The 12,053-nt window shown below is 34.2% G+C and overlaps 1 protein-coding gene across 4 annotated transcripts in view; it reads right to left on the bottom strand.

Annotated features, from left to right (window-relative positions):
* Positions 1-370: 370 nt before the first annotated feature.
* Positions 371-12,053, bottom strand: part of EHBP1 (EH domain binding protein 1) — a 339,544-nt gene continuing 327,861 nt past the window's right edge. For 2 of the 4 annotated variants that reach the window (XM_068564184.1, XM_068564187.1), the window contains 4 exons: positions 9,221-9,320; positions 8,030-8,103; positions 1,626-1,740; positions 372-1,408 (listed from right to left, as the gene is read on the bottom strand). In XM_068564184.1, the coding sequence (XP_068420285.1) occupies positions 1,318-1,408; positions 1,626-1,740; positions 8,030-8,103; positions 9,221-9,320 (380 nt within the window). In that variant the 3' untranslated portion in view covers positions 372-1,317. Of the gene's footprint in view, positions 1,409-1,625; positions 1,741-8,029; positions 8,104-9,220; positions 9,321-12,053 lie in introns of all 4 variants that reach the window. The other 2 variants (XM_068564185.1, XM_068564186.1) reach the window with 2 other exon arrangements.

Below are 12,053 nucleotides of genomic sequence, written 5' to 3'. Positions count from 1 at the left end.
AGTTCTTCCTCATATGAGTGCAAAATTATAACAATGGAAAATTACATTTTTTTCAGTGCTGTGGAATCACAAATTTCCTCAAATCGTTAAGAGATGACCCTCTAAAAGATGATAGTTTACACTGCTTAAGAAAATACGACTAATTGCTTTTCAATTCACATTCGTGTGTCAGCAGGGCCCCTCTGGGGTGGTGTAAACTTATTCAGCTCCAAATACAGCCCAGTATCCTGCCCTGCATTCAAGAGGACCATTTTTCCACATGAAAAGTCTTATGAATACAAAAACTTCTCAAGTTTTCATTGCAAAGAAGTAGCAGCAGTGTTTAAGAAAGTTTCTGCTTTTATTGAAAATTTATATATGACTCAGTATTGTAATAAATAAACAGATAACCATTTTCACAAAAAAATGACAGTGCTATGCTAGAGAAGAAAATATTAATTGGAGGATTTACTCATAATGGCAAGACAGACTTTTATCAATACAGAATAAATATTAACACCATTCTTGAGCCAATTTTGAGACCCAACAAAATGTAGGAACCAAGCTAGATGTAATAAATAATTATCCAGAGAAAAAGATGGCGCATTCTCAAATGATAAGACTGTCTTTGTAAAGTGATGCATGTCAATTAGTCCCATCCTTACAGCTCACTTCAAATCACAGGACTTGTTTCAGGCTACGTTAAAGGGCCATCCTCCGAAGAAAGCAGAGAAGTACCCTATTATCTTCATAGTGAAACGCAAAACAACTGCAGAAAATCCCACTGGTAAATAGAACACAGTTTAATAAGTAAATTGAAGATGATCTAACTATAAAATTTAGGTAACAGACTCAGTGTTACATATGGCAGGACTGGAAAAAAAATCATTCATGACATTTTCCTTATCCCTCCCTCTTAAGCCCCCTCCCACCCCTCATTATGCTATTAACAATAACAACAACAACAAAAATGTTTTAAAATTTTCCTCCATCAAAAAATGAGGGAAAATAATGAGGGAAGAGTTTTCTTTTCTTTCTTATTTGAACAGTTTCTTGAACACTCCTAATACCAATCACTCACAAGATGTCTGTGCAATCTATTTTACATGATTTCAAGGAAATGATTAACTCACACACACACACAATCCTTAAACAAAGCTATTTCGGAGTTCTGTACATTGTCTGGAAAAAAGGGAGGAAAAGAGGTGGTGGTAGTGGTAAAGAAGGACAATACAGCCAAACAAAATGTTAAAAGTTTTAAATCAACAACGAGAATGACTTTTTCTGGTCTGGGGACCCAAGACTAATAAAATGTTGGTCAAGATTCTGGTCTGGCTTCTATTGAAGAACACATTTCTCTTCTTTCTTGGCCATCTTGCCTTTGTTTTGCTCCAGAGTTCGCTCCAAATGCTCGTCTTCTTCTTCGGCCCTGGAAGTCAAACAGGAAACCAAATTATTTTTCTTCTTGGAGCGCAGAGCGGCACTCTCCTCTCGCCCCGCATTCCGAGCCCCAGAGGGAACGGGGTTCGCGGGGCCAGCAGGAGGCTGCCCCGGCCCACCCGGGACCTCTGGACTGAACTTTCCGAAAACTTCTCGGCCCCTCAGCAGGCGGCAGAGCCTCGACCCCGACCCCACCGCCCACTTACTGCTTCTCCTGCGCGTCCAGGTCCCTGACGAGCGCGTCGCGCTTGTCCACTAGGGCCACCAGCTCATCCAGCAGGAGCTGCTCGCGTCGCTTCTGGGCCTCGGTCTTCTGCCAGTCTGCAGGGGACGGGAGGCTCCTTACCCACCCGGTCCCCCACCCCACCCTGCCCTCCCCTTCCCGCCTTTTCCAGTCCCCTTTTATTTCTCTGCAAACCATATTACAGAGCCACTAGCTAGTGTTTCACGGAGAGTTTGGCCGTCGTGGTGAGGATTTCGCCCCTAAAACCCTACTTTCTAAGTATTTTCCGTAGATGGAGACGGCTACGGGCTGGGCTGGAACCTGCAAGAGACCAGGTGTGCGCCGGTGGCCAGCGGAGGTGCGCACCTGATGTCAGCCAAAGTGGGGGAGGGAGAGCTGGAGGCCCAGAAGAGGTCGGCCCGAGCGGTGAGGGGGGAATGTGGGTGAATGAGGAGGCGGGAAGCAGAGACGGGCGATAAAATCACCCTGAAAAGGCTAGAGAATCTGCCTGAGAACCTATCCTCCTCCCCCACCCCCATGGTCACCCCATACAGCCCATTCTTTGCTAATTTCCTCTTCGCTCTATTTTAGCAGTTGGATGTATCTCACACTGGGCGCCATATGCTTCACAATAACTTTAAAAGTAGTGAATCGGCTAATTAGCATTTTTCTTTGAAGTAAAAAATAAATTTGCTCTGCAACATTACACTGCAGCTCTCGATCGCATCACAGCCAGTTTTCTTTTGGAGAGGTTTGCTGCGTGGTTTCAAATCAAAGCACTTTTGCAAAGGAAAAATTACATACTTCTTTTTGAAACCCCGGTTGGAAAATCCGATGGGCAGTGCTCCTTCCATGGGAAGGGGCAGTTTTTTGAAGGTTTTAGGCCCCAATAATATATTTCCTAATCATTGCTGGTCTGATAATTTCCTTAAGATGAGCAGCAGTTTCGTTTAATAAAAACAGGACCAAATCGAACATTTAAAGCACTTTTGAAACCAAAGCCAACTGCTCTCTGGCCAGACTGTAAGGGCTTGTAGCTGTCAATCAACCCCCAGTCTACCCCGCCTCCCTCATTAGGAAGGTAAACAATGAAAAGAAGAAGTAGATGATGAGGCAGATAGCCGAACAAATGAGGACCTAGAGGGAAACAGGACACCAGCTTAAAAAAAAAAAATACCCTGGCCACTGACTCATGTAGCCCCCTCCCCCAGCAAATGCACTTTCCAAAAAACAGAGAGGAGTGCAATCCTTTCTGGTTTCTCTCTTCTCTCTCCATTGCCCTGGGCAATCATGTTAAAACTCACATGGCTGGTGCTTATTCAGATAAACCCAACAATGCACACCGCTGGTTACCATGTGAATCTTCACAAACCACACAAGAATGTGCTGGTTCAAATCCCCCCGACCCCCTCCAAAGCAAAATTTATTCAAGACAGCAAACTGCTCAGCAGCTTTATGAAAGCAAATGGAGCTAGAGGGAATTCTATCTTGTATTTACAAATTAAAAATTAGATGCATCATCATGCAATAAAGGTTAGAATAGCAGCAAAAAGCTAGAATAATTTATTCTATTTTATCACTATTCCTTTCATTACAAGCTCGAATACATACACACATATATATTAAACATGCCATATATTAATTACCCACATTCGATACAAAACATAACAAATAAGTACATTAAATAATTGGTCACATTACATTCTTATTTAAAAAGAAGTGAAGTATTCTATTGCATAGAGAGGAATAAAGAAACTATTGCTATGGAAAGTTTTTTTCTTAATGTAAGAATTTAAAAAATAATAATGAAACAGCAAAATTGGAGAAAAGCCATATCTATCACAATTTTACTCCTTGGATTTAAATGCAACTGAGGTCAGGAATGCTGGACAATTTTCTAATCTGGTTCTTGTTCTTAATCAGTTTCATTCTACACAGCAGATAGATTAATAGACTCTCCAGGTTAGAAAGATCTTAAAGGTCATCTAGTCTAATTTCAGGTAACTGTAGTTCTAGAAATATTAACTCAGAGAAAAACCTGCTAAATTTGTAAAAGATTTGTAACTAAATTTTATAATTATTAAGATTACCAATTTTGATGAATATGGATTTTTCCATTTCCAACCTCAAGAAATCATTCTGATTATAAGCTTAATTTATAATTCTTTACTTCCAAAACATTTTGATAAGAGCTTTACTAATGGGAAATAAAATTTCTCCACTGTAAACTTAAAAAATATAATTAAGTTGAAAATTACAAAATTTTTTAAAGAAAAAATAAATTTTAATGACACATAATCTTCTTGATTAAATTATTCCTTCCCTATACTTGACCAGTCACTTTTAAGGTTTTAATTAATAATTAGAAATATCAAGATTTCTTTAATTTTTTAAAAAATAAGGTTTTAACAATATGGATAAGAGAGGAAACAATTTTATATTTTTAATCCCTTAAGTATTGAATAATTTAAAAAATCTTAACCTTTTCCTAGCTCAATAGTGACATTTCACATAACTGTAACAAAAACATTTTTAAGTTATGAATATTTAGGTAATTTTCATCATCTCACAAATTTAACCGACATCAGAATTTTAAATGTTTCAGCATAAATTTATAGGATTTTTCATATTAAATTTGTCATTACTACATTAATAACTATCTACAAAGAATTAGTCAATGTGGAGAAAATAGCTATGCGCAGTGAGTAGATTTTACACTAGCAAAACTACTTTTACTTTGAATTTGCTTTCTCACAGGAGTAACTTTATACACATTCACACACATATTTGAATGCTAATTTGGGAAATAAAGTAAACTATTTTGATGATTTAAAAAAATTTGATAACACCTTTAAAACTGATCAAGATTCACATTTGTATGTTCAAGGTCTACATTTAAAAATTAAAAAATCCCTCTTTAAATAGCTTCACCTAGATGTAATGTCATGTTTTAAAAGCCTGAATGTAAGTTTATGTGTTACTTGTTATACATTTTAAGAAAGGATTATTCACCTGTAACAGCTAGCTAGATGCACTGACTTTGGCTTGGACAGACTACAATGTGGGTTCTGATTAATTTAAAGATTCCAGTGTACTTTTGCTACAAAAGCCATATCCTCTCACAACAAATAGGATTAAGTTTTGATGCTGCATTTGAGCCAAAGTGTTAAAATAAAGAGATTCTGTTTATGTCTATCTGCACTGAGCTGTTTTGTTAATCTAAAAAACTCTTTTTTTATATATAGGGCCAATTATTCATTCCCTGATTCAGTTTATTTGCTGAAGTTGATAATTACCTTGGAAAAAAGGCAAAAGAAATACCTATAAACACTTTAATAGAAAGGACCTAAAGTTCTTGTAGTAAACCTTCAACCTTGCCACTATAAATAAGCCTGGCACTTTGATGAAAATTAACACTAGTTTTGTAAAGAGCACATTGGGGGATTGCAGTCAAGTCTTATCTTTAGTTCCAGTCAACTAGCAATCCTGAAAGAGTTTGCATCATCATCAGAGCAGGCCATTTGATAGGATTCTACCGCTGTACCTAATCAATCTATGGAAGACTGTGGCTGTGCTGTGTAACAAAGCTAAAATAGATTTACAAATGGGGTTTTAGGGGATAAGCTCCTCCACAGGATTACATATTGATTTTAAATATAAAAAGCTTATCATATAAGCCATAACTACAAAAATAGTGAACCTATGCATAAATCCCTTTAGAAGAGCACCCACTTCAAACTCTAAGCCAAGAATAAATCAAGATGTACAAAATCCGAGAGAAGATCCATTTCTTGTGCAGAAAATGAACACACCACTTTCCAAAAGCCCACCCCAATGTGTGCAGAAATGAATTTATCTTTCCTGAGGGGGCATTAAATAATCTGGAACAAAAAAACTATAGGGAAAGTATCTGAAAGATGTTTGTTAGCTTAAGGGATCCTACAACTTAGCTCAGTAGAGTGAAACTCCTGCAATGAAAACACCTCAGGGGAAAAAAAAAGGCCAAAGTTATTATGGATTCTCAGAAGAATGGATATATTGAATGTTATTATTATTATTATTTTGCTCTCAAACTGAGTTGTTAATACTTCTTTCACTGGGCTATGACTATTAATATTCTGTGCTTTTCTCGTAGTTAATGGTTTCAGTAGCAGATTATTCAAAAATATTTTAGTTTATTTATTATGAAAACCATCTTATGGCTACTAAGTAGAAGAGATGGGAAAGAAAAGAGGAAGGGACTTTAAAACAAAGGAAAGCAAAACAAAACCAATTAGTGTTGCCTGTTCATGTGTTTTTCTGTGGTGTTTTAACACTATGAAAGACTACTAAATGTGTGTCCATTCTAAGGGCTGGCTCAGAGGATACTGTCTTCAAAGAACTGATGATCACGATGCTCAGTATCTCTCTAGGACAGCCCAGGCCACATATTGCCCAGGCTAATGGGACAGGCCTCTCTCTGAGAAAGTGTCTTTATTTGTAATCAACAGGCTGCTTCTTTCCTCAAGTCTCTTTCCCCCCTTCAACCAGCAACAGAAACTGGCTGAGAGATTTAAGGCACAATCACATACGGGACAATAGTATTAATTAAAAAATAGAACAAAACCACAAAAAATTAACAATTGTATTAAAGGTGTCTGAAAAGAAAAACATTAATTTTTTTTCTCTTCTTCAAAAATATTACTTTCTACTGCTCTTCCATGTGTACAAGGGGAGCCGGCAGAAAAATGTTAGATTATTTAAGACTGTCGGTCTATTATATAGGGATAGGATGGCCAATGAAACTGGGATGTTTTATATGTATTATGGCCCTCCTTTAAAGATGGTACTATTTGGTAATAATACTGGTTTTGGGATAGAAGCAATATCTGCCTTAAAACTCAACTGTATTGTATCAAGCTGTATCTTAGGGATGATTTAACTTACTATACATGAGAAAGTAAAGTTTTAAACATTGTAATACTCTGTACTGAGCATAATATATAATGAACCTATAAAGAATAAATTGTATAATGAGTTATACATACTATGTACAAACACATTTTATATTATACATACATATATATATACCATATAAATAGTATTTGCTATACCTACTTTTCCAATGACTATTTAGCTTTCCAATCTCTTTTAAAGACTATACCATGACTACAAAAATTATATCAAGAGGAAAAATACCATTTAGTATATTTGTGCATTTTATTCAGTGTCAAGTTTCACAGAACTTCTTAAATAATTTTGACAAATTTTATAGTCATTATTAGTGATATAATTTGATAGCCACTTTAAGGAAATTAGCTGTCTGAAAGCCTTTTAAATAAAGTAAATCTAATTTCTAAATTAGGATATACAAATGTTGTTACTCATATTTATCAAATGAGATTAGGAATATAAAAGTAAGAATAAAACTTCTATAAATGTATAAGATACTATTTAGATAAACAGCATGTATTTTATTTACTAACAATATTAATTAAAATATTTAAAAACATATGGTTTCATTTGGCTTTCTCTTACAAACTTAAATTCCCAGTTTCTGAACTAATTAGAATTGACTTCTTATGGATCAGGTACCTTATCAGGTGAAGAAAGAAATTACAATGGACAGTCAATGCGTTAAGAGGTCAATACAGAATAGGAAAATCAGTTTGTATTGATTAGACAAAAGGTCCATTTTACAGAGCCCAAAGGATTAGCTTTTAAGTGGACATCTTTGAACTATAAGACATTTTCAACTAAGAGGTATAAGGAGAACAGCATTCTAAAATAGTAAGAATTTTTAAAAAATAAGCAAATATAGTAAATGCCATAGTTAAGCTAGCTGATGTTTATTGATATTATGAACCATGCTTAGGATTACTATATATGTAATTCATCTAAAAGCTTTATATAAAGTGTGAAAGTGTTGCATTTATCTCATATGCTGGAATCTTTGCCTGATTATTCACTTAATAGGAGCTGGAATCTTAAGAACTATAGCAGACTGGACAGTTACATATTTGTGTTGACATCAATTAAATATTAAGGTAAAATTTAGAGTATGAATGTGAAAAATCAAAATGATAGATCTTTCTCAAACCACTTTAACTTGCACATAGTAAAATGTAATGAAATCATTTAACTAGTTATATTTTCCATTTAATGGACATTTAAGCTTACAGACAAAAGTTAAGACAATTTTATGTTTAATAGCAAGCATAACGATGATCTGAATTAGGGTCCTTAGGTTTTACATGACTATTGGTTTCTGACTCTAAGGCATTTATTTGCAATTCCTGTAGGTCCTTAGTCAGACCACACCTAGTGAGACCAGAAGTGTATTACACTCTTTAAATCTCTTTGACAACTGACACCTCACACACCTCATTCGGCCATGGCATCTCTTACCTTCAATGGCTAGCATTGCCCGCAATTCCCGATTCAGCAGCTCATATCGTCGTTCTAAATCATGTTCTTTTTCCCTAGGCAAGTTGCAAAAGTTCATCAATATGCTAATTACTAAATCATTAAACACTTAAAAGAACCTTTAGCTTACATTGATTTTAGGACTCATAACTGACTGTTCTCTTTAACTTTAAGCCACTCAAAACAAATGATACACAAACCTAAAACCTTCCTCAGGTTGTATATTTAATAGTGCTATTATTTTTCTCCTTCAATTTTGAATTGCACAGAAGTATATTTTAGTCTGTGGATAAGTAGCCTCAATCTTCAATGCTTCTTGTATTAAGTGCCAGGTATAAGGTTATTTTGTAGAATATTTTTCATAATTCGCAATAAACACTTTTTTGTCCAGAACTCCGTGTGAAAAGAGTACAAGAAACATGAAAGTACCACCAGTGAAAATTTAATACAGAGACAATTAAAAAGGCAAGATTAGTTAAGTTCTGCGCTTCTTCATAACTCCTTTATCAAGTTCAGGCATGGCAGAAATGACAAAAATAGAGGTTTTCACTAAAATAAAACATGTAAGCCTGCTTCTTCCCACACTAGGTGGCATAATATAAGAACATTGTTAGTGAGAAAAAGGAACAAGCATTAAGTCCTATGTGAACTAAATGCTAAAGACTGAAAATGCTTACATTTGGTCTAGTCTCCATTTTACTGTAATTCTTGCAATCATAAAAAGGTCACTGCTGTGTAAATTATCTTTTATCCCAAAATTTAGGGTAACATCATTTGTAGAATACAAAGTTACTTTTGTCCTTATTAAGACTTATTTTAATTTTTAACTGAAAATTTGATGTTAAATAAACTTCAATTTTATTTCTTTTCCCACTAAATATAAACCAAACATCCTTTCTGTGCACAAGTGATTTCTTAAACACAAAAATTGTTTATATTACTTGGCTTTCTATATAATAAATACATTTTTTCAGTATCTAACACCCTCAAATTCTTACTTCAGATAAAAATTGGTTATATACTATTTTTAATTTTATTTTTATATAAAATATAATCTCTAAGGAAAGAAAAAAAATTAAGCCTAATAAGTATGAAACCCCCAAAAAGACAATGATGGAAAGCCTAAGATTCACCAGTGTTGTAGGAAAAACAAGCAAAGTCATAAGTACTTACAGGAGAGAAAGCTGGTTCATTCTCCTTATTAAGGCGTTTTTCTTATTAACTAACATAAACCACTCCTGCATCATAGCTTCTTCTTCTTCTGTGTTCCTTCCTATAATTTAGGAAGAGTTATTTCTTATTCTATTGACATTTACAAGCCAAATAATAGTTCAGCACAAGTGTTTTGTTTTTTTTCTTTTTAACACGAAACATATTTTAGCTACCCCAACAGTACAAGTTAAACTGTTTATAACAACATCAGATTAAAGTCCGAGGCCTGAAAAAAGAAATCAATATTTAAAAATTCATAAGCCAATCTCTAAAGCTGCTATTATTCAGCTTGTATATTTCGGTCCCCCGAACATATTTACAGATCATACTAAGTACAATACTAACACTAAGTACAGTTTAAAAAAAAAAAAAAAAAAGTGTTCCAACTTTTAAATCCTCCCCAGAGGCTGACTTGTTATTATGTTTCAGTGAGGAACTCGTGGTGCTGACAGACATACGGTCATGATAAAAATAAATTAATGAATTAAAAACCACACTAAAAAATCATTATGAGAATTACAAGACTACCAGTAAGGTCAGAGAAGTCAATAGATCTTGTGAGAGCTTCCAGCTGTAACAACTTGCTTTTTTCCTTATTTTCCTCCCCCAAAGCAAACTAAAGGTATACATACATATACCATTCCAGAACTCATCATCCCTAACAGGGTAAACACTTGCAAATTATTTTAAATACATTGTAAATGACCAGGCTACAAAAATACTTAGAGCTATCTGTGAAAAAACATGATGAACATAATAATGTTCAGTAAATGAGAAAACATTTGAGCAGAGATGATTTTAAATTTTAGATTATAAATTTACTGATTGTACATTTAAAATTCATTTTCCCTAATACCCATTCCATCATCTGTACCACCCCTCCCCTCAAAAGGCCAGTATATCAAGGATTATAACATATAGCATATATTCGGTATTGTTCATGCAGAAGTAGGCCACAATCATACTCAAGAAAAATATTAATTCCCCAACCTTCTTCCCTCCTCTCCCTTCAAATTGTATCTAGTCAAATTTACAATTCTTTGACTTTTTTTTTCTGAATTTCGCCCATGATTGGTTTATTGTTTTCCTAGGCCATTATTTAATACTTCAGTCCAACTTCTAGATAGATTCATAGGGTTAACTTAAATATCTACTAAAAAATTAAATATCCCAGGTGAAGACTAAATAGCCTAGTCAATTTCCTAAGTTTTATTTTCTTCTTAAGTGAGATATTTTCTTTTAACTTTCAAACACACTACCAGTCCATTAAAAAATATTCAAACAATACAGAGGTATAATTGAGTAAAAAGTCAAGGCCTCTTTCACCACCCCCACCCTCTCCAATTCCCCCATCCACCTCCCTTCTCCAGAAGTACTATTGCAGTTTAGCGTATCTTCTTCCAGACCACATACGTAGCTATGTCTATCACATACAGGTATATACCTTATCTGGACACATACAGGTTTCTTTAACATAAGGACCCTGTGATTTGTTGTTGTCATGCTGTTTGAAGATCTACTTCATTCTTTTTTAATACTTGCATAAATTATGGATGAACCATAATTTATTTAACTGTTTCCACATTAACAGAAATTTGAAAAAATCTTTAGAATGAAAATCTAAAATAAAGAGTTGATCTGTGTGCAAAAGATTAAACATGTATTTCTGAGCATCCCTGTAAAACAGATATCTGTTGTTCATTATTAGGGAAAATAGTGAGAGGATATGTGCTTTCATTAAAGTCTGTTAAACTTTATGGTATGAAGCAGATCTAGGATAGATTCTTTGAGTATGAACAAAAGTCTTTATTGTTTTACAGCATTTTTAATCTCTCTTTTAGGGTAGCTGGTTTTGTATTCACTTTGGACCATGTGATGTCTTGACACTGGTCATGTGATATAGGCTGCGATAGGCACAAATCCCTGGGTAGCAACAAAAGAAGAAAGAGTAAAAAGAAAAAGCTGAGAAAAAGCTTGCAATTTGGAAAAAGGCCAATTGTACCCTGGTGAAGGCCTTTTTGATCACTGAAATGACACATGTGTGCAATATTAATAGGTGCAGTTTTTATGATATTTTGTTTTCTGATTAAAGACTTAATTCTAGCATTCATAACCTAAGTGGTTTCTAAAAATATACACATATTAAAACTTTGTTTTGAGTTTAACCTAACCTGTAATTGAGGCTTTCAGGCAATAAGACTAGAAGCAACTAGCCTATTTTTAAATTAGCATCATTTTCTTCAATGGAAGACTGCTTCCTTGAGAATAACAATATTGATGTGGTACTGTGTTATTTTCAGTTTAACTCATGCCTATGATTTCTACATAAGAATAAAAGATCCACCTCCCCTAATTGTTAGGAAATGAGAAGAGTCTCATGTTTAAAAAGGGAATAAGCCAAACAATAAGAAATATTTAAAGACATATTATTCAGAGCTACCTAGATTATATAAATTAACTGAAAAAAACATATTTGAGGTTAAATCAATTCTGTATCACTAACTCCTTATCTGAGATAGTACACAGTGATGGAAATCTATACTTAGCCTAGTAATAAAAAAATTAAATTTTCTTCTAATACATCATTACACTATTGTTTTTAGGGATTTAAAATTTTCTTAATTTAAAAAGCTTTTAAAAGCCAGTAAGTTGAACCATTACAAATTAATCCTGACTTTAATAACTGGTTAAAGACCCCTTTAGCTTTATAAGTAACAAAAAATATTAAAGCCTGTGATCACAGTGAGCTTTTCTCATTTCTCCTCTAACCATTTGTTATTTAATCCAATACTAG

Source organism: Eschrichtius robustus, chromosome 15 (genome assembly GCF_028021215.1).
Source record: "Eschrichtius robustus isolate mEscRob2 chromosome 15, mEscRob2.pri, whole genome shotgun sequence".
NCBI lineage: Eukaryota > Metazoa > Chordata > Mammalia > Artiodactyla > Eschrichtiidae > Eschrichtius > Eschrichtius robustus.
The sequence above is the reverse complement of the archived record's forward strand: the minus strand, read 5'-3'. Positions and strand labels throughout refer to the sequence as shown.